Genomic DNA, 24400 nt, shown 5'->3' with positions numbered 1-24400 from the left:
TTTCAAAATTAAAAATGCTGTAACCTATTGATATCTATAGATACTACCAGGAGTAATGTCAATACCATATATTTATACAGTCACCATGTTGCTATGGAGGACCCACAATGTAATCCTGAGGCACCTGAAATAGCAATTGAATATGTTCATTTACTTTATTCTTGTTTCGTTGTCTGATATAAATATGCTAAAAACTCTGGCATTGATTTTTTAATAATGTTACGATGAAGCTGAATTATTAAACCGACTGTCTGTACTGCAGAGGACAGACTGGTCATTTACATCCTTTATCAGTCATTGTATGACTTCATGAAAAGCTTATTAGTCCAAAAAATATTGTCATTCAAGGATCCATTGGTCTATGTTTGATCACACTGACAAGAGGCCAATCAATTTTTGTTGTTGTTAAGAGTTGAAGTAATCGTGCAACAATTGGTCTGCAGTGTTGTGTTGGTGAACCCTGTCTTTCCTTATCTGATTCAGAAAGGACCAGAATCTCGTGTCCACCGTGAACTGCTGGTATTTGGTCTTGGAGCAGACCAGGCGGGAGAGCAGAGATCACGCCACTCTCAGTGACATCTACAACAACAACGTCATTGTCCGTCTGGCACACGTGGGCGAGGATGTCATCAGACTTTTCAAAAAGGTCAGCATTGGAATTGAATGGATGAGAGCATACAATCCTGAGAATTACTAACATACACAGACCTGATCAAATGGCATGACTGATTCCCACAGCTGGAGGCATAATGCCACACCAGTAGAAATCTGTATGTGGAAATTTTATGTATCAGAACACTGAGTGTAAGGATGTTATTCAGGAGTAGATCATATGTTCAGATTCAGAATGTCATTGACCAGTGATCTGCACTAGTAACAGTCCAGTGATCCCAAGGTTAGGTTCAAGGTTGACAGTAGAACATGACATGTAAATCTGTACAGTAAAATTAAAATTGATTTAGGGTTGAGGTCAGGGTAAATCTCGTGTTCAGTCCTTACCCTTTTTCAGATCACTGATCTTATTTTTGACAGTCACTCATTTCACATTTTGGGAAACAGGACTCTCATTAAGTTAGAGACAGTTAGATGATAGTCTGCACCATGAAGTAAATGTAGAATATCAGAATGTTGTTGGTTTTTTTATGGAACTTTTTAATACTACTCTAATGCTCTGATAGATTTACTTTTAAAAAATAAGTGCAGAAAAATTATTTGTAATGGCCTTTGATTAGAAATTTGCACATGTAGCTTGATTTATGAAGTAGAAAGAAGTTAGAAAAAGATCTGCAATAAGCCTCTTGGTGCCACAACCTAAACCCAGCAGGAAGTTGAATGTTTTGAATTTATTGTAGATTTCTCACAATTTACATGTGATTTACTTAAATGAACTCCAAAGTATTTGACCCAGTGAACTTGACATGTGTCAGAACTACCTCAGCACCTAAAGGATACTATTTAAACATTTAACCCTCTGTGACGAACATTACAGTATTTTTACTGTAATACAATGGGTAATAACATGTTGCTCTATCACACCACAGAGTGGACACAGTGTGTTTATGTGTGTGAAGATTGTGTCTGTTAGCCTTCAGGCTGAAAAGGTTTTGACAAAATTGTTAAAGATATGAACATGTCTGTCTCTTATATACTATTGATTCTGAACTAATATTTCGGACTGTTTGTATAGTAAGTATCATTGTCATTTGTCATTTATTTTTGCAAATGTATGCACACTAGAACAAGCATCATCTGACTGGGTTCTTGCTGTTTCTTTTATTCCAAATCAAACATCATAGAACATGTTTGTGTGACATTCTTTTTCCTCTTCACATGCCCGCATCTCTCCCCAAGAGCTTGGTGGGGGAGTTTGAGTGCCAAAATGATACCAGGAGCTATGTTGTCAGGGAGCCAGACCCAGGGTTGGGGCTCGTATGCGAGCGCATGATGGCCGGGCCTCAGCCCACAGGGCCCGGCCGGGCTCAACCCGAAAGGACAACGTGGGCCCAACCTTCGGTGGATTCACCACCCGCCAAGGACGGGTGCAGTGTGGATTGAGTCGTCAGCATGGGGCTCGACGACTCAATCCCCAGACAAAGAGTCTAGCTCTAGGGACATGGATTGTCACCTGGCTGGGGGGAAAGGAGCCAGAGCTTGTGAGGTAGGTTGAGAGGTACCGACCAGATGTAGTCGGACTCACCTCCACCCACAGATTGGGCTCTGGAACCCAAACCCTTGAGAGGGGCTGGACTCTCCACTTTTCTGTTGTTGTCCAATGTCAGAGGCGGCGGGCTGGTGTGGGCTTGCTTATAGTCCCACAGCTCAGCCCTCATATGTTGAAGTTCACCCTGGTGAATGAGAGCGTCGCGTCACAGCGCCTTCTGGTTGGGGACAAGTGTCTCACTATTGTTTTGGCCTTTCGCACCAAACAGCACTGTAGAATACCCAGCCTTCTTGGAGTCCCTGGGAGGGGTACTGAATAGTGCTGACTGAGGACTCCATTGTTTTCCTTGGGGATTTCAATGCTCACGTGGGCAATGACAGTGAGACCTGGAAAGGGGTGATTGGGATGAACAACCTCTCTGATCTGAACACAAGTGGTGTTCTGTTATTGGACTTCTGTGCTAGTCACAGTTTGTCCATAACAAACACCTTGTTCAAACACAGGGATGTCTACGTGTACATGGCACCAGGACACCCTAGGCCAGAGGTCGATGATCCCACAGGAGTAGATCCGCTGCTCCTCCGCCTCGAGCGGAGCCAGCTGAGGTGGCTCGGGCATTTGTTCCGGATGCCTACTGAAAGAGACCTCAGGGAAGAGCTAGGACAAGCTGGAGGGATGGAGGGACTATGTCTTTTGACTTGCCTGGAAACACCTTGGGATCCCCCCGGGGGAGCTGCAGGAGGTGTCCGGGGTGAGGGAAGTATGGGCATCCCTCTTGAGACTGTTGCCCCCATGACCAGCCCCCGGATAAGCGGTTGAAGATGGATGGAGGGATGCCCGCATCTCTGAAGGCATGTGCATGATGGATGGCGTCTGAGATTATTAGTGTTTTTGAACCTGTGATGAACAATTTGCCCTCGGGATCTTAAACCTGTAACGTCTGACAATGGCTGGACTCGGTTGTAATTTATGTCCTCGAAGTGACTCTGATCTATCGTGATTGGAGACTTAATGAGAATGGGGCAGCTTGCGGTCACCACAAGGATAATAATGACCCCAGAAACACTCCCTCTGCAAGAAATGGCTGAAATTGTCGTAAAATCCTGCAACACAATAATCCTCTTATGCTGTGGCATCCTGTTCAGCTGCAGTGCAGTGTTACAGCTAATGAATTACACATGCAGATAAGTAAGCTAACTCTAGTTGCTTGTTGAGTCAAAGTTAAATTTACTGAAAGTGCTACAATTTGATTTGTGTCATGCAAAATGCAATGGTTGCCGCGGTGACAAGTGAGCCCTGAAAGATGACTAAAAAACAGGATTTATTGGGCTTTGTGTCTCCAGATATTCCCTCAACAGGATTTCCCGTCACTCTTCAGTGGTTACTTTCCTCCTCCAACACTCATGAGACAAATACAAGCTCTGAGTCTCATAACTGAGTTGGAACAGTCACACAACTCTTGGGGAAATAATCTGCACTTATTACCTTGGCCTATTTAGTTTGTATGTGCACCTAGAGCATTGTTTATATCTTCTTTGGTGCAGAGTAGTGACATCGTTTCAACACCTCACAAACAAAATCAACCTAGTTTTTAGACTGACATGTTTTGATACTTGCCTGCTTTTGTCTTGTTCAATGAGTCGCTGGTGTAATCAACTGTTTGTCTCCTTTACAGAGCAAAGACATTGGAGTGCAGATGCATGAGGAGTTGGTGAAAGTCACCAATGAGCTCTACACGGTGAGTGTTGTGACCCTTAACTACACATATCATTGTCCGGTTTTTCTGTCTGTATTACCCTGCCAGTTTTTGCCTTTCTACCTCTGTTAGTTGCCCCTGTCCTATCATTTTGTAATATGAGACCTGAACCTGTGATCTGTGCAGCAGCTGGCCTGACATTACACATGGCAGATATGCCTTATCAGCAATACACCCTCTAACCGGTTACTTTTCTTTAGGTTGTGAAAGGAGATGATTTGCATTCTCCCATGCACTGGGAATATCAGCATAAGTTTGAAGGGGAGAGTGTTCTTGCCCCTGGCTTTGCTACAAGCAGACTCAGCAGTCTGTGCTGCTGTGGTGCACTGACTCACAGCAAACATGGGCTGCTGTAATATTTTATATTTATATGTATGCACACAGTTATGACTCAGTCTGTTGCTGTATGTTGTACTGTACATACAGATCACTGGGACACCCATATGGGAGCAGATGTGGACATGACAAGAGGAAACATACAGAATAATGAAGCAGCTGTGTTCAGTGCTGATGCCTGGTCATTTGGCTGATGACCATGCTGTAATATCATCTGCTGTTTGCAGCAGAAAACACACCAGAGGGCTTCCTTTTGGTGTTGTTGCTCTGCTATTGTTCAGCGGCTAACATGCTAAAAGAAACAATTATGATTTACAATGGAGCAAGTAAACTTCAACATAAAGTAAACAAAGAGTGACCTGTTTTGAAGTGGCTTAATAGAGACCCTACTAGGTGTGACCAAAATACTATGAAGCATTATTAGGCAAACAGAACTGATGATTATGATTGTATTATCTTCGGATGCTTATCCAAAATCTAGGTCGCAGGTTATGCTGGAGCCTAGCCCAGTTAGCTACAGGCAAGAGGCTGGGTACACCCTGGATGAGTAGCCAGCTCATTGCAGAGAGACACACACATCTTAAATATTTCACAAATAATCAGAACCACACCTAGATAATCTTGTGGTTTCATATCTATTGATCAGTCTGTTCTGATTAGTTAAATCACATAGTTTATCATTTTAAGTCCTTGAAGGTAAAAAAGATGATGCATATCTCAAACAGAGATAAGATATTCTACTGTGTAGTGTCCCATTTTCTTAATAAAATACTTATATTGATGTGTGGACCCCCACCTTTGGCTACTTCCTATACACTTCCTACACACAATCATCAGCAGGAATTCTGAATTTTGTCTGCAAGTGAGCAATCAGAGGTAGTCAAATATCTTCTACACACATGGTGCTGTAAAACTGAGTATGATTCAAAATTATCCCCACCTATATATTTGAATAAACTCATTTAAAAATCTCACGCTATCACCTTCCGGCGTCTACACGGAAGTTCAGGCTGCTAGCCGAGTTAGCTCCGGTCTTCACATTTGTCCATGTCTCTCACTTACGGAGCCGTTTTGGATTCGTTAAATTTAGTGGTTTATATTCTTTGATTGTGATAGAGACCTCACATTGTCTTGTGGGGAACCCCGATGCTTTATTCACCAGGACCGAACTCATGAAGCTGGCGTCTTCCCGGATGGCCAGACCATAACGCCGAAGCGGCCTTTGTCTTCACATTTGTCTGTCTCACACACGGAGCCGTTACTGCTTCGTCGGACACAGCGATTTGTTTTCTTTTGAAGGCAAAGAAAAAAAGAAAACAAACAAAGACTGATATTATTGTTTTATCATGGAATTTCCACAGGTTCCCTCCAGTACATTGTTATACAATACACAATATTATACGCAGATACAAGCGGCGGAAATGGTGTCTCCCTTAGAGATAGGGTGAGAAACGCTGCTATTTACGAGGGGCTCAGAGTAGAGTCACTGCTCCTTTGTGTCGAAAGGAGTCAGATGAGGTGCTTTGGGCATCTGGTACGGATACCTCCGGGACGCCTCCCTAGGGAGGTGTTTCTGGCACGTCCAGCTGGGAGGAGACCTCAGGGGAGACCCACGACCAAGTAGAGGGATTATATCTCAACACTGGCCTGGGAACGCCTTGCGATCCCCCAGTCAGAGCTGGTGGATGTGGCCGGAGAAAGGGGAGTTTGGGGCTCCCTGTTGAAGCTGCTGCTCCCGCGACCCAACTCCAGATAAGCAGTGGAAGATGGATGGATGGATGGATGGATGGATGGATGGATGGATGGACTATGAAGAAAATTATCTGGTATTCTAATTTGGTGTCATTATAAAAAGAGCAGGAAGTGAGTGGACAGCCTGTCATTGCTGCTGTGATATGGTGTAGACTTGAGCTACTGTACAAGCAAATCTGTAATATTTATGTTTAATCTGCAGTGCAATTTCAGTGAACACTGAATACTACTCAGACTCCTCTTAAAAGGATGTTAGGGAAAAGGTGGCATCGTCTTACACAATATAATCTGCATGAGAGCAGTTGTCACATGTAAAAGTAGATACCACTCTACTGATATTGATTTTTTCCGGTCTGTTATCATACATTATTAAATGCCTATTTCAGTTTCCACATACTGTATAACAAGAAAATGTAAATGTAAATTGTCTTGCATAAATGAAAGTCGTATGCTTACATCGACATAATTAGTTTCAGGGATCATCTATGACTTCAGTATGACTTAAATATGTCTTTCTAAGCCTGTTGCTCTTTGCCATCGATTTTATGCTGCCATTTTGTGGAAACCAAGTAGTTTCGTGTTTCGCAGAGAGCCGGGAAGGTTTCTCACTGTCACACTGTATCCTCCTTCCTCTCCTTCTGATCGATCTCACTTTCTGTTGCATATTGCTTTCAGTCAGGGTTGCTAGGAGACCAGAACTTGAGAGTGAGTGATGGAGGAGCAGATGTTGTTTAATTGCACTGTTGATTCAGTCACTTGTTAAAAATTTACATGTGATCTCTACAGCACCATGTACACAAATCTGTTCAAATTCCCTCAAGGCCAATACTTAAGCTGATGAAATGTGGTTACAATAAAAGTCAGTGAACAGACCTGTTGTGACACGTATTGTTAGGGTATTATTACCCATCAGAATGCTGTGGTGAGTAGGGTTAGGGTTAGAGATAGACACACCCAGTGCACCTCCAGCGGTACAGGTGAAACAACCGGTACATTCCTGCATCTCTATGAGGGTAACAAAAATTGTTTTTTTTAAATTCCAGGGTTACATGAGTTCCTATGAAACGCATACTTGATAATGACAGGCGTTCATGGGCTAAGGTTTTTTTTAAGACTCTTTATTAACCTTCACAACTACGTAGCAGGCGAGTAAATGGAACTTCTTTTTGGTAGCTTGGAGAATAATGTGTAATACCCTCCCTTCAAGAGCCTGATTGGTGGAGGAGCGTTGCTCAGATGATTCATCTCACCTGGTCTCCTGTCAAGACTATTCCGCTGTTGGCAGTCAGCCAGTCTGTGTCTCCCTGTATGGTTTTGTTTCATTTGGATTGCTTTCAGTTACGTAACATAAGCATACAGCCAAAATGTGTTTCCCCTCTTTTTGTCCAGCTTTGAGTCAATTTCGGAAAAAAACTTAATTAATTAATTAATCAAATTAATTATTTTGATAAAATGAAGTCTAGATTTCTGTAATTCAATCTGCCTTGGTCAGTTCTTTGGCTTGTGACAATGAGACTTTGTTCAATGGTATGTTGGCATTTGGTGATTTGGCATCCATTCACATTTATAGACTTCTCACTGATGCAATCCAAATTTGGGAGGTAAAAAACAAGAGTTTCATGTTATTTGTAGTGTTATGTCGTGAGTTATGTAACACTACTAATCTGGAATTTGGTTGCTTGCTTGGTTGGTTGTTTCGACAAGAAAAACCCTGCCAACGAGCGGCATGGTGGCGCAGTGAGAGCGCTGTCTGGGGTTGAGTTCCGCTCTATACGGAGCTTGCATGTTCTCAGACTGCGTGGGTTCTCTCCGGGTTCTGCGTCTTCCTACCACCTCCAAAAACATGTGCTTCAGGCTAATTGGCCTTCTTCAAATTGACCGTAGGTATGAGTGTGTGTGCGTGTTTGCCTGTGTATGTGTGTGGCTCCACGGTGCACTGGCATCACAATCGGAGTGTCCCCTGTCTCAAGCCCCTAGTCGGCTGGGATAGGTTCCAGCACCCCGTAGCCCGCCACAGGGTAAGAAGCAGGTTTAGTAGATGAATGAATGAATGAAGGAAAACCCTGCCAACCTTCCAACCCTGCCACCATGGCATTTAATGTCAATACATTAACTACAATAATAAAATGAATAAATAAATAAATAAAAATACGTATCAAGCTGACATTTCTTTCTAATGTGGTTAAGCAGCACTTCAAATTAGGTTATAATCAAGTCAAATGGATATTTATTAATATAGTACCCATATCATTAAGTTACAAATAACTCACAATACTAAATCTACACACCGCAGATAATTATATTCATTTAGTCTTCTGACTGGCTGGCACTCCTGTTAGAAACAGCTTTTATGAAACGTGAACTATTTAGAAAGTGTCAGTTTGTACATTAAAATATTTATGAACTCTGGCCAAAATACCAGCTTCTTTCATAAGCACTTGTTTTATTTCAGATTGTTGATTGCATTGATTCTTTTTTTTTGCCGTTGCATGAAGTTTTCTTTGTGATCTAAAAAACATATTTTAATTATGTTTTACTTACTTAATGTGTTCGGCCCCCTTCTCTCTTCCAGGCTTTGTGTCGGGTTGTGAAAATCGTTTCACAACAAACAGATTACATGTCATCAACCTTGACTTTAAAATGTTTGGAGTAGCACAAATTAATTTATGAAGGAGTCTAAACATACCTGATTGCGATGCTTTAAGCTCATTCTATCTTGAATTTGGTAATTGCCTATATATAAATTAAGCTGAAAAAAGAAATATAGAGCTGTTTTACAACTCGGTTAAAACTGTGCATAAAGATGATACATACGCACAATCTGTGGATTGGCTTTTGGCTATTAGACCTTTCTGGCTCTAGAAGTTTTGTTTCATGTCCCACAACTGTTAAAGGAAAATGTGTCTAATATTATGGTCATATTACCGCATGTAATTTTACACACATTTTCCTCATATTTCCATCCCTTTATTGTATTTACTAATTTGAACATGACTGTCTTACCACTGAGTAGCATTTTACATAAGGTATGTGTCTTTCCAGGTGATGAAGACGTACCACATGTACCATACTGAGAGTCTCAGTGCTGAGAACAAGTTAAAGGAAGCAGAGAAACAGGAAGAGAAGCACATTGGCAAAGCCAATGACGTTAGCTCTGGTCTTCTGCGGTACGGACATGATGAACGTCCACATCGACGGAGCTCTGTCAAGAAGATGGAGAAAATGAAGGAGAAGGTCTGTTAGAGGTTAACTGGACTATACAATATTATATGACGCATTAGTCATTTAAAAGTATATTATAAGCATTTTATCCTCACTGAAGTGCTAATAATCATTTGCAATGGTTTTCTTGAATTGGTCTTGTAAGCTACCATTACCAATAATGACTCAGTAGAATGTAGTTAAAGCTACAATAAGGCCATCTCTACATTGTGCAAAGTATCACATATATTGACAGACCAGTTACAGCTGCATGATCCAGTAATGCATTCTATGAGCATGTAACAAATCTCCTCTTTATCCCTAGAGACAAGCAAAGTACTCTGAAAACAAACTGAAGTGCACAAAGGCCCGCAATGACTATCTTCTCAATCTGGCTGCTACCAATGCCTTGGTAGCCAAATACTATATCCATGATGTCTCAGACATGATAGATGTAAGTTATTCTCAGTGCCTCCTTTAAAATGTGTGTGGCCTTCATTTGGTCATTAATACTGTTTTACTTCTTGTCCCCAGTGCTGTGATTTGGGTTACCACGCAAGCCTGGCACGCACCTTAAGAACCTACCTGTCTGCAGAGTACAGTCTGGAGACTTCTCGCCATGAGGGTCTGGACTTGCTTGAGGGAGCAGTAGACTCCATGGATATCAGAGGAGACAAGCACAGATTTATGGATATGCACAGCCAGATCTTCTGTCCTCCAACATGCTTTGACTATCAACCCCACATGGGGGACGAGGTGAGTCTCAAGAGAACAGGGCTGTAAGTGGGTATTCAGTCTTCTTGTTCATTTCAGTTCTCCTGCTATGTGTAAAGTCCTCTTTGTGAAATTGTCTTGAATCTAGGTGTGTCAGGTGAGTGCACAGCAGCCTGTCCAGACAGAGCTCCTGATGCGCCATCACCAGCTGCAGTCTCGCCTGGCCACACTGAAGATAGAAAATGAAGAGGTGAGAGTGCTCACAAGTGTTACAAGAAACACAAGAGGGTTGACGGCAGAGAATGCCAGCATTTTATCTCAAAATGAAAGAATATTAGTTCCTGATTACTCGAAAGAAGACACTGTATGATTGTATACTTATTCTTAGAAAGATACGAATGAGTCATTGAATCATTTCTTTGTGGATAGTCATTCACACCACAGTGGCCTTTAATGTTGTTGACTAATGCAATGTACGCATAATTAGTGTGTGTCACTTGTTGAGTGACTACTACACTCTGCAGAGAACATGGCAAAATAGTGGAACAGACATTTATTGTATTTTTATTGAAATGATCAATTGCCAACATTTGTAGCAGAAGAGGTTGATGTCTTAAAGAAGTGTCTTTGCTGCTGCAGGCAGTTTCTAACAGGATGTAGCATACCATTTAGACGTGAAACCAAAAGACGTGTTAAGATTTTTACAGATTTCAATCCAACAAAATGTATTTCAAAATGTATCAGAATACCTCAACAGAACCCCTGAAGTTATACTGAACTTTTATTTGAGCCTCTTAAATCTTACAGACCCTGGTGGTGTAAAAATGCATATTGTTTGTGGGCAATAATGTAATGTATATGGTTAAATAGGGAGTTTTATTATATTTTGCTTGTGACTAGACATTTCCAGTAGTTATGCAATGCAAACTAATTGCTGGCAATAGCTTCATATCAGTGTAAATTTGTCAGAATATTGTGTGTGTTCCTTTCTCAGTAGAAAAAGAATCGTCTCATATCCCAAAACAATTAACAATTCCTGGAAGAAAGATGGGCGTTTGAAAGGCCTTATTGTTGATACATTTATTTATTATTTAAATGTGGATATGATAGCAAGACTCAATTTCGTTTCAAAATTTGCCCGGTGGCTACTTGTGCTCTTGCAAGAAAAACCTATACCCCCCCTCATTGTAAAAACGTACTTTACCTCATTAATCACCATTACCTCTTGACAAACCACCAAAGAAACAAACAAATTAATCAATCAACTGTGAAAATGCACTTAAAAACAACTTTAACGTCATCACAATGTAAGGTCTATCGACTATGTGGGACAGAACTGATGTTGGGAATCTTATAGATTTATGTGTAAGGTCCTCTAATTGGAATCAATATGCCTTGTCTAGTTCACTAGTCACTCTTACTTGTTAACGTTTAAAACTGGGATTTGGCAGCCATCCCTCCCGACTTCTGTAACACACGACAAAAATATCTATTTGTCTGGACTACCCTATATGTAACTTCGTCCTTGCAATGATGCTGACCTGTGGGGTCTCTCCATTAGGGGACTCCACAGGATGTAGAGAGTCAAAGGCCACTCTTACACACAGAGAAATGTACTGTAAATGCATCTGTCATTCATTTGCAACTGCTATTGTGTAGCTGCACACTTCACTGTTTTTCATAAAATGTTTGAAAGTATATTGTAATTTTAGGTGTTGTATATTTCACATATAGTCTCAGTTGCTTTGGTCTGCTGTATCTGTCAGGTGAGGAAGACTCTTGATGCCACAATGCAGACCCTTCAGGACATGCTGACTGTGGAGGACTTTGATGTGTCTGACGCCTTTCAGCACAGCCAATCGACAGAGTCAGTCAAATCAGCCTCCTCAGACTCCTACATGAGCAAAGCCAGCATCAGTAAAAGACGATCCAATCAGCAGGAGACCGAGGGCTTCTACTTTACTGTGAGTTCTCAGACGGATGAGAGTAAATATGCAAAGGCACTTTATAATGAGAAATAATCCTGTCACCTGTCTGTTTCATGTGCAGAAATACAAAGAGTACTTGAATGGAAGCAATCTCATCGTCAAACTGCAGGCCAAGCATGACCTCTTGAAGCAGACGCTGGGAGAAGGTAAGGCTTGTGTTACACATGAGTGGAGTTGGAAGTGGCAGTCATAGTTGGTATTTGACATTACTGTAGTACTTAGTGGGTCAACGACCAATTATAGGTTCTTCAACAAATATAAATTATACATGATGGGTTAAAAGACCAGATATATTCAGTTCAACAGGATCATGAATTCCACCATCTGTTTTTGGAAATTCAATACATACTAGGTTTTGCAATTTACTTGACAACTTAACAAATTTTGGTTCAAAATCAACCTAAAAAAAATACACCTTTCATGATTAAAAGCACTTTCCTTCAAGACTACCACACGAAAGAATGTTTATATATTTAGTGCATGCTAACCTAAGCCAAAAGTGTTAATAGCGTTGTATATTTTCCCTTGTCCATGTGTTGCTGCTTCAACATCTTGCAGACATCTGCTTGTGGTTACACAGCTGTCTTTTTGTCATAACATTTTCCAGGCTCTTGTGGATATAGCTCACAGTTGATGATACAACTCAAGTGTTTATATAAGAGCGTTTGGTGGAATTTAATTGCTTTCATAAAAATAAAAAAAAGCTTCGATTTTGGGCAGTAAACATGAAAATATACTTTTGAAGCTCAAGTACAAAAAATGTTTACTGTCGAACTTCAAACATATAATGAAATAATAATAACTCCTGTACTATTTTTGTCCATAATTGTCATTTTTTGGATAAATTTCTCATATTTAGAATGCATTTACCTTAACCTTAACACTGAATTAATTGCACTTCCTGTCATGGTGTTTGGTCTTCAGACTACAAATGTCTGCTTCAGGATTGGAGTAATTTGACATAATGTATGATTGTGCTGAAAGCAGCTTCATGCATGACATGATCCTCCAGCACACATTTGTGATTGACTGATCAAAGTGAGGCCTTAATTTGCTGTGTGTGTGTGTGTGTGTCTGTGTGTGTGTGTATGTGTGTGTGTGTGTGTGTGTGTGTGTGTGTGTGTGTGTGTGTGTGTGTGTGTGTGTGTGTGTGTGTGTGTGTGTGTGTGTGTGTGTGTGTACATATATATATATATATATATATAGATCGAGAGAGAGAAATGGAGAGAGAGAGGTTTTCTACTTTAGGGAACGTGTTTTCGGGCTATCCCCTCCTGGGGCTCTTGCACCGTTTCTAGGGCGACCACTGAACAACCGCTGCCTGGTTTCCAGCCAAATACATTCCTGCTACTTACTCATTGAGCCTGGTTGAATAGATGCCCGTTTTCTCATAACGGCCCTTTCTGCCTCCATCTGCCGGCCTTGTATAGTTGGCCACCACTCAACCGTGCAGCTAATGTCTGTAATTGAATAACCAACATGGACTAATTTTGTCTGTTTCTCTGCAATTCTCACTTTTAGGGGAGAGGGCTGAATATGGAACTACAAGGTATGATGTCCAGTGACCACAGAGTTGAGTAGACATTAATGTGTAATAAGCTTCCCATGTCCATGAACTTGAGAGGTTGAGATCACATTCTAAGTTTTTTATTATGGTCAAACAAAGGGTTTAACCCTAATTCAATATCTATTGAGATATTTAATGCTGTAAATTGACTGCACTTATTTGACTTTTATATGTTTATGCACTGAATGTTTGTTAAATTGTTTTTGTTATCAGTCTCTGTAGTAATCTCAGTAACATTTCAGTTCTGTAAATGAAATTTGACCAAATAGATTGACAATCCCACTTTTTTGTTTTCTTGGCCAGAGTTTCATCACAAGATCACTGTCCTCATGATTATATTTTAAATATGAAGCCTGTTAGCTTAACTTACCATGAAGACTGAAACACAACTAGCCTGACATATCTCATTAACCCACATGTAATTTTTTTTACGTTAGAGGATCATACACTTTTCTTTGTATTTTTGTTACATATTTAACTGCTATGCCCAGTTTGCAGTGATGAGTAAGAACAGCACTTGATTTCTGTTAGTAATTACTTATCTTAGTGTTTTGCTGGCTGTAGCTTCATATTTGCCATACACCTATTAGTGTAAGTGTAAGAAAGCAAATGAGCATATCTTTCAAACTGTTATATTTTTAGAAATTATGATATTGCAGGTTAAGAGATTATTTTAGGAGAAAATGTTACAAAAAAAACAAAACAAATACTTTTATGAGCTATAGTAATACGAGTTACATTATTATTTATATCATTAATGTATCAACCACTCACCCCCCCCCCCTCACCATCTCCCCAGGCCCCCCACTCTTCCCCCTAAACCCCAGAGAATACGGAAGTCTAGACCTCGCTCCATTTTTAACCGTAAGCTGTTTAACGGCGATATGGAGGCCTTCATTCAGGTATCAGCCTGTCTGTGCTCTTCCTGTCTGTGAGCTCAGCTGTCTCGCTAGCAGTTCTTGGAGGTTCACTTGCCTTGGCCCAGTCATTTACCCAGTGTTGGCTCATTTGTGCACTGACTCTCTTGCTGATTGCCTTGTCTTGACAGTCTTGTATTCCAGGTGAGACAGAGTGAGGTGAAAACTAATCAAACAAGTTGTGGAGGTGGCTTGATTGTGTAAATTCAATGGTGCTTTACCCTCTGAGCCCCAGCCCTCAGACATTCCTGCCATGCACCAGCAGTGTGGGACAATGCAGACACATACTTTGGGCATCAGGAAGTTGTTATAGGATTTTGTCACCATAATGACGACAAACAACTTCACAAGAACTTTACAAACAACTTTAACAGAGCAAATCATTTAATCCAGAAATGCTTTAAAAGTTCATGAATAATAGAAATTGCTTTATTGCAACCCTAGAATTTAGCCTCTAGTTTTCCGTCAAACTGAATAAATACTTAACTAATTAAGCCTCATTTTCCTCCAAAATCCTCCATTCTCCAAATCATGTCTTCATGCCTCACCTCCAACAAGGAACTGATGCTTTGGCTATTCTCTCAGACCAGACTGCTTCATTTTCTCTCCATACAATCTGTCTCTCCCACTAACCTGTTTGGTTGTTGTTGCCTCTCTTCCTCTGTTTGCTGCTCTCTGTCCAGGGGAAGACGGAATGTCCGTGCCAGAAGTCAGGTACTCCTTTTTCTAGCAGGGTATTGAGTGTGCTAACCGCTTTTTCTTTGCCTGTCTCCTTTTGGCATCCTTGTGAAAATACCATAGTAACTGTAACACGTTTGCTGAGACGGCATCATAATTTTGTTCTGCTTTTTTTTTTATGTGTAAATCTCACATCAGTTAATTAAAATATTTAATGACTAACATTGCTTCCTCAACTCTATCAAATTCATTGATTGGCCATTATGAACTTTTGCTGTTAACACCTACCCGGCATGAATACGTACATTTCAGTATTCTGTACTTATGTACTTCAATAATGATCATTTGAATCTGTTGCTAGGACTCAGGGCAGCCTATACCTGTGGTGGTTGAGAGCTGCATCCGATACATCAATCTGTACGGTATGTTCCTGTTGAGTTTACTTCACATGATAACCTGTGCTTTCTCATACCATATCTACACATGTTTTGTATATATTAAAATAGTTTGCATAGACCACTATGAATTTGCCCCCCCCCCCCCCCCCCCTTAGGATCCTGTTTGCAAAAGAGATTGTGATAATGAAACTTTTCAGATGACTTTATTGTACTTTGTTGGAAAGCTATTAGCAACACAAGGAACAAAGAAATGATAGGATTTGCTGATAGAGCTCATGACAAAAGAGGAAAAGCATCAAATCAGCTGATGAGATGAAGACAAGAAAATGAGTGGCCGCAATAGCATGAAGATAGTTTAACTGATTGAAGTTATGATAAGCTTCATTTCAATCTGGACAGACTTTTTGAGAGTCAGCAGATATTTTATTGATGTACAAAAATGTATTTAGTTCTAGAACTCCTGTAACAGGGCCTTCTTACTGCCCCATTCTGCTCTGGTGTGTCATGTCTGCTTTCTCACCATTTTGAATTATTTGATCAACTCATATTCACAATGTTGCCTAAATCAACATTAAAGTTGGATTTTTTTCCTGTTACTTTGTATGGGTATATGCCTAGCTTTTGGCTTTAAATGCTGAATATGTACACTGTGTTGCTATTGCTATATCCTTCATTAGCATGAAAATTCAGTTAAATCATACTTTTTCCATACCTATTATATTTTACACTCATGACTCTATGTGCACACAGGTCTTCAGCAGCAGGGTATATTTCGAGTTCCAGGCTCCCAGGTCGAAGTCAACGACATTAAGAATGCATTTGAAAGAGGTTAGTCCTGGTGCACTTGGCAGTCTTTTCCTGATTGATTTTAAATTGCGTATTACCACCACAAAAGCCATAGTCTCTCCCACAGCCCTCTAAAGTGAAAATAAAGAGCCTGTGTGTAACATACATACCCATAATGGCCATGTAAACCATTTTACATGCATAATACATAAGATCAGCATCGTATGGTAATAATAAATGAACAAATATACCTGCACTCTTAATGTTTGTATTACTTGAAATATAATTTCAAGCAGCAAGTAGCAAGTAGCACGAGCACTGATAGCACTGAATAATTAATGAGTGGATTAAATGTGCTGTTATGTCTGTTTATAGGAGAGGATCCACTGGTGGATGATCAGGCCAATCATGACATCAACTCGGTTGCAGGAGTTCTTAAGCTTTACTTCAGAGGGCTGGAAAATCCACTTTTCCCCAAGGAGTTTTTTATTGACCTGATTTCGACAACTAGTAAGTCAATTCCTGGAAACAAATGTCGAGGAAGAGGTTTTTCTCAGTCCATAATTTCCTTCCTCTCTTTGTATTTTTTTATTTCAGAGCTTGACTCAGAAGCAGAAAGAGCTCATCACCTTCAGCAGATAACCGTGTCCCTTCAGCATCCTGTGATCATTGTCATGAGATACCTGTTTGCCTTTCTGAACCAGTAAGTCCTGTGAGAGCAAATGTCATTTTGTCTCTTGTGAGGTGAGACGAAACCTTCTGTTGCTTCTGTCTCTCCAGCCTTTCTCAGTACAGTGATGAGAACATGATGGACCCCTACAACTTGGCTATTTGTTTTGGTCCCACTCTGATGCCAATACCAGATGACCAGGACCCCGTGTCCTGCCAGGCGCATGTTAATGAGGTCATTAAGACCATTATCATCCACCATGAGACCATCTTCCCGACACAGCATGAGCTGGAGGGACCTGTGTATGAAAAATGCATGGCTGGAGCAGAAGAGTACTGGTAAGTGCAAGGCGAGGTGTACAACACTTGTTTAATGTGAGCTTCATCTGTTGCAGCCTTTTACCAGACGTTGGGCTTAAAATAATTTTTAAAAAGACAAAAAAACCTGTAAACCTTGAGATCAAACACTAGACATGACTTTCTTCTTCAAATACTGACACATCTCTTAATGTCAAAAAAACTGAAATCAGTAAAACCAGCTCCGGTTTGATTGATGGTCACTGCACTTAACAATAGAACTAACATATTAACAAATTGTGAAATCCATTTTCTACATTAATTCTTTATTTAATGCTTTGGTTCAAAAAAATTCTGAGTCTCATGTTTTATTTGGGTTTTAATTTTAAGATTACGTTTTCTTTAATTGAGAAATTGAGAAAACTAGAATCAATGGCAGTCAGTTCCTGGTTTGGAAAATAAATGTCTGTCTGTTTTTTTGTGACATTTTTTTTCCTTCATGCAGTGAAAGCCCACACAGCGAGCCAGGTGCTCTCGATGAGGTAGACAACGGTACCGGACCCAACACTAGTGATGAAGGTGTGCCACCAAACAGAATCTGTAGCTGTTCTTTTAAGCTGATGCAGTTAGAAGTCTCACGTTGCCTTTTGTCACCATTCTTTGTTTTGTACTTTTGATTGATTGTTTTGTAGAGTTGGAGCAGATTGAAGCTATTGCAAAGTTTGATTACATGGGTCGTACTCCGAGGGAACTTTCCTTCAAGAAGGGAGCATCGCTGCTGCTCTACCTGCGAGCCTCTGAGGACTGGTGGGAGGGCCGACACAATGGTGTGGATGGATTGATTCCACATCAGTACATTGTGGTGCAGGACATGTGAGTAAGAGTCTTAAAAAAGCATCTCACTTGTATCAAAGAGTTGTTTAAAACAACATCCTTATGTATCTTTTGTATTTAATGAAATGAATTATTTTCTTTCCACCGTCACAAATTGTTGTGTGTTTTTAAAAACTTGGCCACTATAAAACTTTCATTATAAATGAATGCTAGTTCATTGTGCTTTTTTTTGTTTTCTTGACAAATCCGGCTGTGATTAAAAACAAAAGAAGTCTTCAGTGCAGGGATGGCAACAGGAAAATAGTTTTTCAGCTGAACTACTAATGTTGAAACAATGATGGGGGGGATCCCATATGAAGCTGAGACCCGAAAATGACATTTGTAATCAATTCAGAGTGAAATGATTAATAAGAAAAAAAAAAATACAGACTTAAAAATAAGTCAATATATTTAATGAAAAATACTTTAAAATGTACATTCAATATATTCAGAGGGGCCAAAAACACAAAAACAAAACTAGAACCAAGGGAGTCACAGACATCCCGCGACACCCTTGAATTCAAAATTTTACCCTGACCTACTTTCATTGGTCAAAGATCAAAGCTAGTGCTCTGACCTACTTTCATAGATCAAATCACTAGCTTTAATCTATGGTCTTATACTGGCCTTCTCCCTCGTCTATCTTATCCGGTTCCTAAGTGTACAAAAGTTTAAAATTGACCCTGACCTAGTTTTCTCAAGGTCAATGTCATCATCTCACTTTCATCCCCTTTGCTTCCCGAGTAATCTGCTTTTTATTTCATCTTTCTATCATCAACGGTTGCAAAGATACTTGGTGGATTAACAGACGGACAGAACACACAAACACAAGTACAATACACCATCGCTCTGAATCGGGATGTAACAAAACTGGACTTGCTTTAGTTTGGCTGAAGACATTTTACCTTGCATCCAAGAGGATTCTTGGATCTACCAGTCTAACTGACTGGTAGAGTCCAGATACTCCTGTTATGAATGGTATGTCTCATTAAGAGTCGTAACCATTCATAAGGGAGTCGTTTTCCCGCCCACCCTCCTGTGAACTGTGATGGTGAGCTGCACCCAGGTGTGAACAGTTGCTGTGGTTTCTGGGCATATAGCCAGTGAAGACAGGGGGTTGGGGAGAGGAGGTAAAGAAGCCTTTTTTTTTTTCAAACTGGAGAAACTATCTCTGAACAGAGGAGGAGGATTAAGACACCATCTATTAGCCACTTACAACGCAGCACTGACTTCCATCTCCAGAAACCGCTGCAAGCGTTCACACTAACTGCTCACATGAGGGGGGCAGCAACAATGTGAATTAGTGAAACGCTAAAAGCATTCTAAATCATTCATTCATTCATCTTCAATACTCGCTTCTCCCGCTAACACGGGTCGCAGGGCTCGTCGAGCCCATCCTAGAGGGTGTGAGACAGGGTACACCCCGAGAGCGATGCCAGTGCACCGTAGAGCCTGGTCTCAATCGTTTTATAGTTATACAATTTCCAAACCGTTAACTAATGAGCTGAAGTTATTTGATTTTATTGTTTGCAGAAAATACCTTGCAAATTAATTTCTGTCCAGGTTCTCCAGCTTCCTCCCAACACCAAAAACAGTGTATGGATCACTCCACATTGTCCATAAGTGTGAGCGTGAGCGTGAATGGTTGTCTGTAAATCTTGTGGCCCTGCAATGAGCTGGCATCTCGTATGCGGTGTATCCTGCCTATTGCCTGTAGTCAATTGAGATTGCCTCCAGCAGAATCCGTGACCCATAACTTTAGAAAAGCGACTAAAGAGAAGACGATTACCGCTGATGAATAAACAAATGAATAAACAGCCTTTATTTTCTGCTTCAGTCTGATAAACACTCCTGCATTAGAGGCCAGATAACAAAATTAAATGCAATTCAGGGTCTAATGTGACTGAAGTCATTAATGTTGTCTCGAAAAGTAATGAGACAGTCTGTTTTTTGTTGAGGTTTTTTTCGTAGCAAGAATTTAATCGGTGAGGATTCTTGTGTCCATTTCAAGAGTTTTAAGTTTTATAAATATTGATCTGTCAAACTAAAAACTAGTATTGACATTCCGTGAGGACAGATACCATTAACATAGATCCTTTGCCTTCTGTCTGTTTGTATTAGGGATGATGCCTTCTCGGACAGCGTCCAGAGGACTGATGGTGCTGCCAGCAGTGGGCCACACCACGATGAAAGAGCCTCATTGAGAAACGACCACCAATCTCCTTCTGAACACACACCTGAGCCTGAGCGTCGCTTCGGAGCAGCCTTTGGGAGGTGGGGTCATTTAACCTTCATGGGACACATGTTATAAGCAGTGAGAGCATATCAACAGTACATGTAGTATATGTAGTATACTGGCTTGTAATGGTAAGTCATTATTAAGCATTATTCTGAGACTAATAAAAGTGACACTGATCTGTTTTAGGTTGAGGGTGCGGTCTGATGGAGCTGCCATTCCACGCCGCAGGAATGGCGCCGATAGTCACAGCCCCAACAGAGCTTCAGAACAGCCCCCCAGGGTTATGCCTCGGCCCTGCAGCCCACGCAAAGTGGCCCTTTGCAAGGGGCCATCAGACAGTCCAGAGAAACGACGTCTCACCACTTTTGCCGGTGCTGGCTGTGTCAACCACCCAGACAGAAAGGCCTTTGTCAACAGCCACGTTCAGCGGTCTTCACCCAGCACCACTCGACATGCAAGTTTAGGAGATCACAAAGCCCTCGAAGCTGAAGCACTCGCTGAGGTGAGTGTTGATACTTAGGCCTTGAAATATACAAAAGCTCCTCACCAAAAACCATATAAATGTGCATTATTCCGTGTATTTCTTTCCAATTAATTGCAATCTGATATGTGGTCTTAATATTCTGACAGGTCATTATTGTATAGAGTAGATGTAGATGTAATTCAAAGCAATCTCATTCAACTCCTATCCTAAATTTTGTGGAAAATTAAAGTATTTATGGTCAGCATGGTGGTGCAGTGGATAGCACCGTTGCCTGGGGATTTTCTTTGATGGTATTTTCTCTCTGTGTCTGCGGGGGTTCTCTCTGGGTTCTCCCGATTCCTTCCACATCCAAAAACATGTAGCTTAGTTGAATTGATCACTCCAAATTGTCTGTAGGTGTGAATGTGTGTGTGAATTTTTCAAAGCTGTTTAAATCAATCCACTGGACTTAAAGAAACACTTCACCTCCCATCCAAGAGGCTTTGTCAGTTCTGTAGGAGTTCTAAACAAACTGACGAAGCCTGTTGGATGAGGGGCGAATTGTTTACAAGAAACTTTCTTAAAGTCCAGTGGATTGATTTAAACAGCTTTGGATAACCATGACCTGGATAACTGAGAACCTACACAGACATCGTGTGTGTGAATTGTTGTCTCTCTTCCATGTGGTCCTGCGATGAACTGTTTTCTCATCTGAGGTGTTCCCAGCCTCCCACCCGCTGTCAGCTGAGATAAGCTCCAGCAGATCCTGTGACCTATAACACCGGGAAAGCGGCTGAAGACGAGACGATAACAATTGTTTTGTCTTTAAGAAATGAATGAATGAATGAATGAATGGACGTAATATTTATTAGCTGTTTGTAATACCCACATCACACAGGAAGAAAAAAATACCAGGTTTTAAATTAGAAGAGAAAAAAAGTTGACCGTTGGTTTTAGTTTCTGTTTGCCTGAATGTTTAAATTTCCAAGTGTTAAAATTTTTATCTCATGTTTCTCAGGATATAGAGAAAACCATGAATACAGCTCTCCATGAGTTGCGAGAGCTGGAGAGACAGAATGTGGCCAAACATGCCCCTGATGTTGTTTTGGACACATTGGAGCCCCTCAAACACCCTGACGGATCCCAGGAGCTGCCCAGCAGCCCTCTGCACACTATGGTGATTAGGGATCCGGATGCAGCCATGCGACGCACAAGCAGCAGCTCCTCTTCTGAGACCATGACCACGTTTAAACCTGCGCTGTCGGCACGAAGGCCGAGTGCACCGCTAAGGCCCCCACCTGCCAGACCAATCCGACCTGCTCCTGCACCTCTGACTGGACAGAGCCAGGGGGGGCCGCACCGCTCCAGCAGCTCTAGTTCTTCTGGTCTCGGCAGTCCCAGCATCACACCCACTGACAGGGTCTTTCCTAAACCTCCGTCCCCATCACCGTCCACCTCATCATCATCCTCAGACAAGCAAGGTAACATGTAGCTCCAGTCAGGCAAAACTCAAGTGGTTGAAGAACATTAGCGATACGCAGTGATTGTGAATGACATCACACCATCAGGACTGTATGATAAATATAAACCACTAATCTTTGAAGTGCAGGAGGGCTACTGCTGGTTTCTGACTGACTTAATGTAAAAATAAATATACTGTATAACAATATTACACAGAAATAGGATTTAACCTGAGAGAAAAAGGTCTATAGAGTTTTATGAATACCCATGTTGTGTAAAGTGCACTGGATGATACTTCTGTTTACTGATGTCTGACAATGACAATCTCATATCACATTATTCGGTTCCAGAAATGATGTGAGCTCTGTACCTTGTTTAATGTTCCATTATGAGGCCACACTTCAAGGAATATTTCACCACTAATCATATAGACACTCAGTCTCTCTATATGTACGGTCGTCAATGCAAACTTGAACTCCTTGGAAACCATTGATATTGACAAAAATGTTTCCTTTGAGAGTCTTTCCCATCATCTTTAAACCATCAAACTGTAAAGTTTCCTGCTACAGACAAGACTCCTTGAAAGCATCTGAAAGGCCTCTATTAAATTGGCATTGTCTGCTGTGTTATTTCAGTGTCTGAATTCTGACTGTGGAATCTGTGTAGTGTTCTGAAACGCCTCAGCATTACAATTTGGAATGTGCCTGGTAAATATGTAAAAATCTTGAGTGCCTGCAATCCCACAATGCAATATGTAACATTTGATAAATTAGGAAATTACAGATGTATGATGCTACACTTGTGAGAGAGGTTGTAAAGAAATGCTCTTACAAAAGTTAAATATCGGGGCTGATTGCTCCCTAAAGGGTAAACTATGTGCCATCATGCCATTTGAGTCATTTCAGACGTAGCCCATTGCTGTATGGGAACACCAGGCTAGAATTACATTATTTTAAAGTTCTTATAGTTGCTACTAGATAAAGCAATTCCATATCTCTACATTGACAATTGTTTTCTACAAACAAACCTACAAACAATAGTTCTTCATATAATGGGTTTAAACTGAATGGAAATATTTTTCAAATGAAAGCTCCAGATGACAGGTCTGACAAGATTCTCTGAGGCTGAGATTGATCAGCAACAGTCAGGCTTTGTCACGTGTGGCACTGCTGCGCAACAGCGTCATTACTACTGCCCAATAATCTGTCCTATAACCTGGGTTTGGCAAAGCTGACTGGTAGAAGCACAGCCACTCAATGAACAGCAACCTGAAACTCATGCGTTTCCTAACCCATGGATCACGACCGCTTGTTGCACGTCAAAACTGGCTGTTCCAAAATGTACATACTTCTCAATCAAGAAAATGAAATGCAACAAACACAAAGACGTTCAAGATCAGTAATGTTCTCATAATAGTTCTATAGTCATCTCTAAATCAAAAAGACGAGCTGTTACCTCAATAAACAAAATGTTCTCCAATCCAAGTGACTAATACACTGACGAACACGATAGCGAACCGCTGCTGTACGAGGTTCTGTGGTTTCATTTTGCCGGCATGTTAGGAACAGGATGTAGCTCATCAGCATCATCAGCATCATTGAAGCTTACATAACATTTAGATCACACATGCTCAGTTCAGACTGTGTGGGTGTTAAGATGAACTTGTTTACTGTTGGTGGTGTTTCTTGTCTAATAAGGATAATCACTTCACTTCATCGTTAAAGTGTAATAGGTATGTTGAGCTGAAATCATACATAATGTTAGAGGATGCCTGTATAAATAGGATGGTAGGAACAGGATATATTATCATGTCCAGTCTGTAGATTTTTGTAACTCTTATCCTTGCACAAATGTTAACAAAACAATAAATCAGTGAAATCCCACAAATGTTTCTTCTTATTGTCTTGTAATGTTCAGCTGTTTGGAAACTGGTGAAAACTGAAAAGGAATGGTGCTGATGATAGTCCACCATTTATTTAGTTATTGGAAATGCATGCAACATAATGTCTCTATAAATAATAATGAGTTATTCAAACCACATTGTTATTTTGTGGTGATGAAAATGAGGGAGATCAGGTAGAGCATCTCCAGAAACCGTTCAGTTCATTTATACATGACTAGAGCAGCTTTTAAGTGCCTCCTAC

General features: G+C 40.7%; 1 protein-coding gene across 2 annotated transcripts in view; it reads left to right on the top strand.

Annotated features, from left to right (window-relative positions):
• LOC137594812 (SLIT-ROBO Rho GTPase-activating protein 3-like) overlaps positions 1-24136 on the top strand; it is a 34367-nt gene extending 10231 nt beyond the window's left edge. The window contains exons 3-22 of one of the 2 annotated variants that reach the window (XM_068314353.1): positions 484-646; positions 3837-3899; positions 9048-9239; positions 9532-9660; positions 9741-9962; positions 10069-10170; positions 11687-11884; positions 11970-12054; positions 13430-13457; positions 15076-15106; positions 15432-15492; positions 16219-16296; positions 16630-16764; positions 16852-16957; positions 17035-17262; positions 17726-17799; positions 17913-18093; positions 20215-20367; positions 20519-20834; positions 21814-24136. In XM_068314353.1, coding sequence (XP_068170454.1) covers positions 484-646; positions 3837-3899; positions 9048-9239; positions 9532-9660; positions 9741-9962; positions 10069-10170; positions 11687-11884; positions 11970-12054; positions 13430-13457; positions 15076-15106; positions 15432-15492; positions 16219-16296; positions 16630-16764; positions 16852-16957; positions 17035-17262; positions 17726-17799; positions 17913-18093; positions 20215-20367; positions 20519-20834; positions 21814-22287 — 3019 coding nt within the window. In that variant the 3' untranslated portion in view covers positions 22288-24136. Of the gene's footprint in view, positions 1-483; positions 647-3836; positions 3900-9047; positions 9240-9531; positions 9661-9740; positions 9963-10068; positions 10171-11686; positions 11885-11969; positions 12055-13429; positions 13458-14274; positions 14378-15075; positions 15107-15431; positions 15493-16218; positions 16297-16629; positions 16765-16851; positions 16958-17034; positions 17263-17725; positions 17800-17912; positions 18094-20214; positions 20368-20518; positions 20835-21813 lie in introns of both variants that reach the window. The other variant, XM_068314352.1, reaches the window with a different exon arrangement.
• Positions 24137-24400: the final 264 nt, after the last annotated feature.

Source organism: Antennarius striatus, chromosome 5 (genome assembly GCF_040054535.1).
Source record: "Antennarius striatus isolate MH-2024 chromosome 5, ASM4005453v1, whole genome shotgun sequence".
Taxonomy (NCBI): Eukaryota; Metazoa; Chordata; class Actinopteri; order Lophiiformes; family Antennariidae; genus Antennarius; species Antennarius striatus.
The sequence above is the reverse complement of the archived record's forward strand: the minus strand, read 5'-3'. Positions and strand labels throughout refer to the sequence as shown.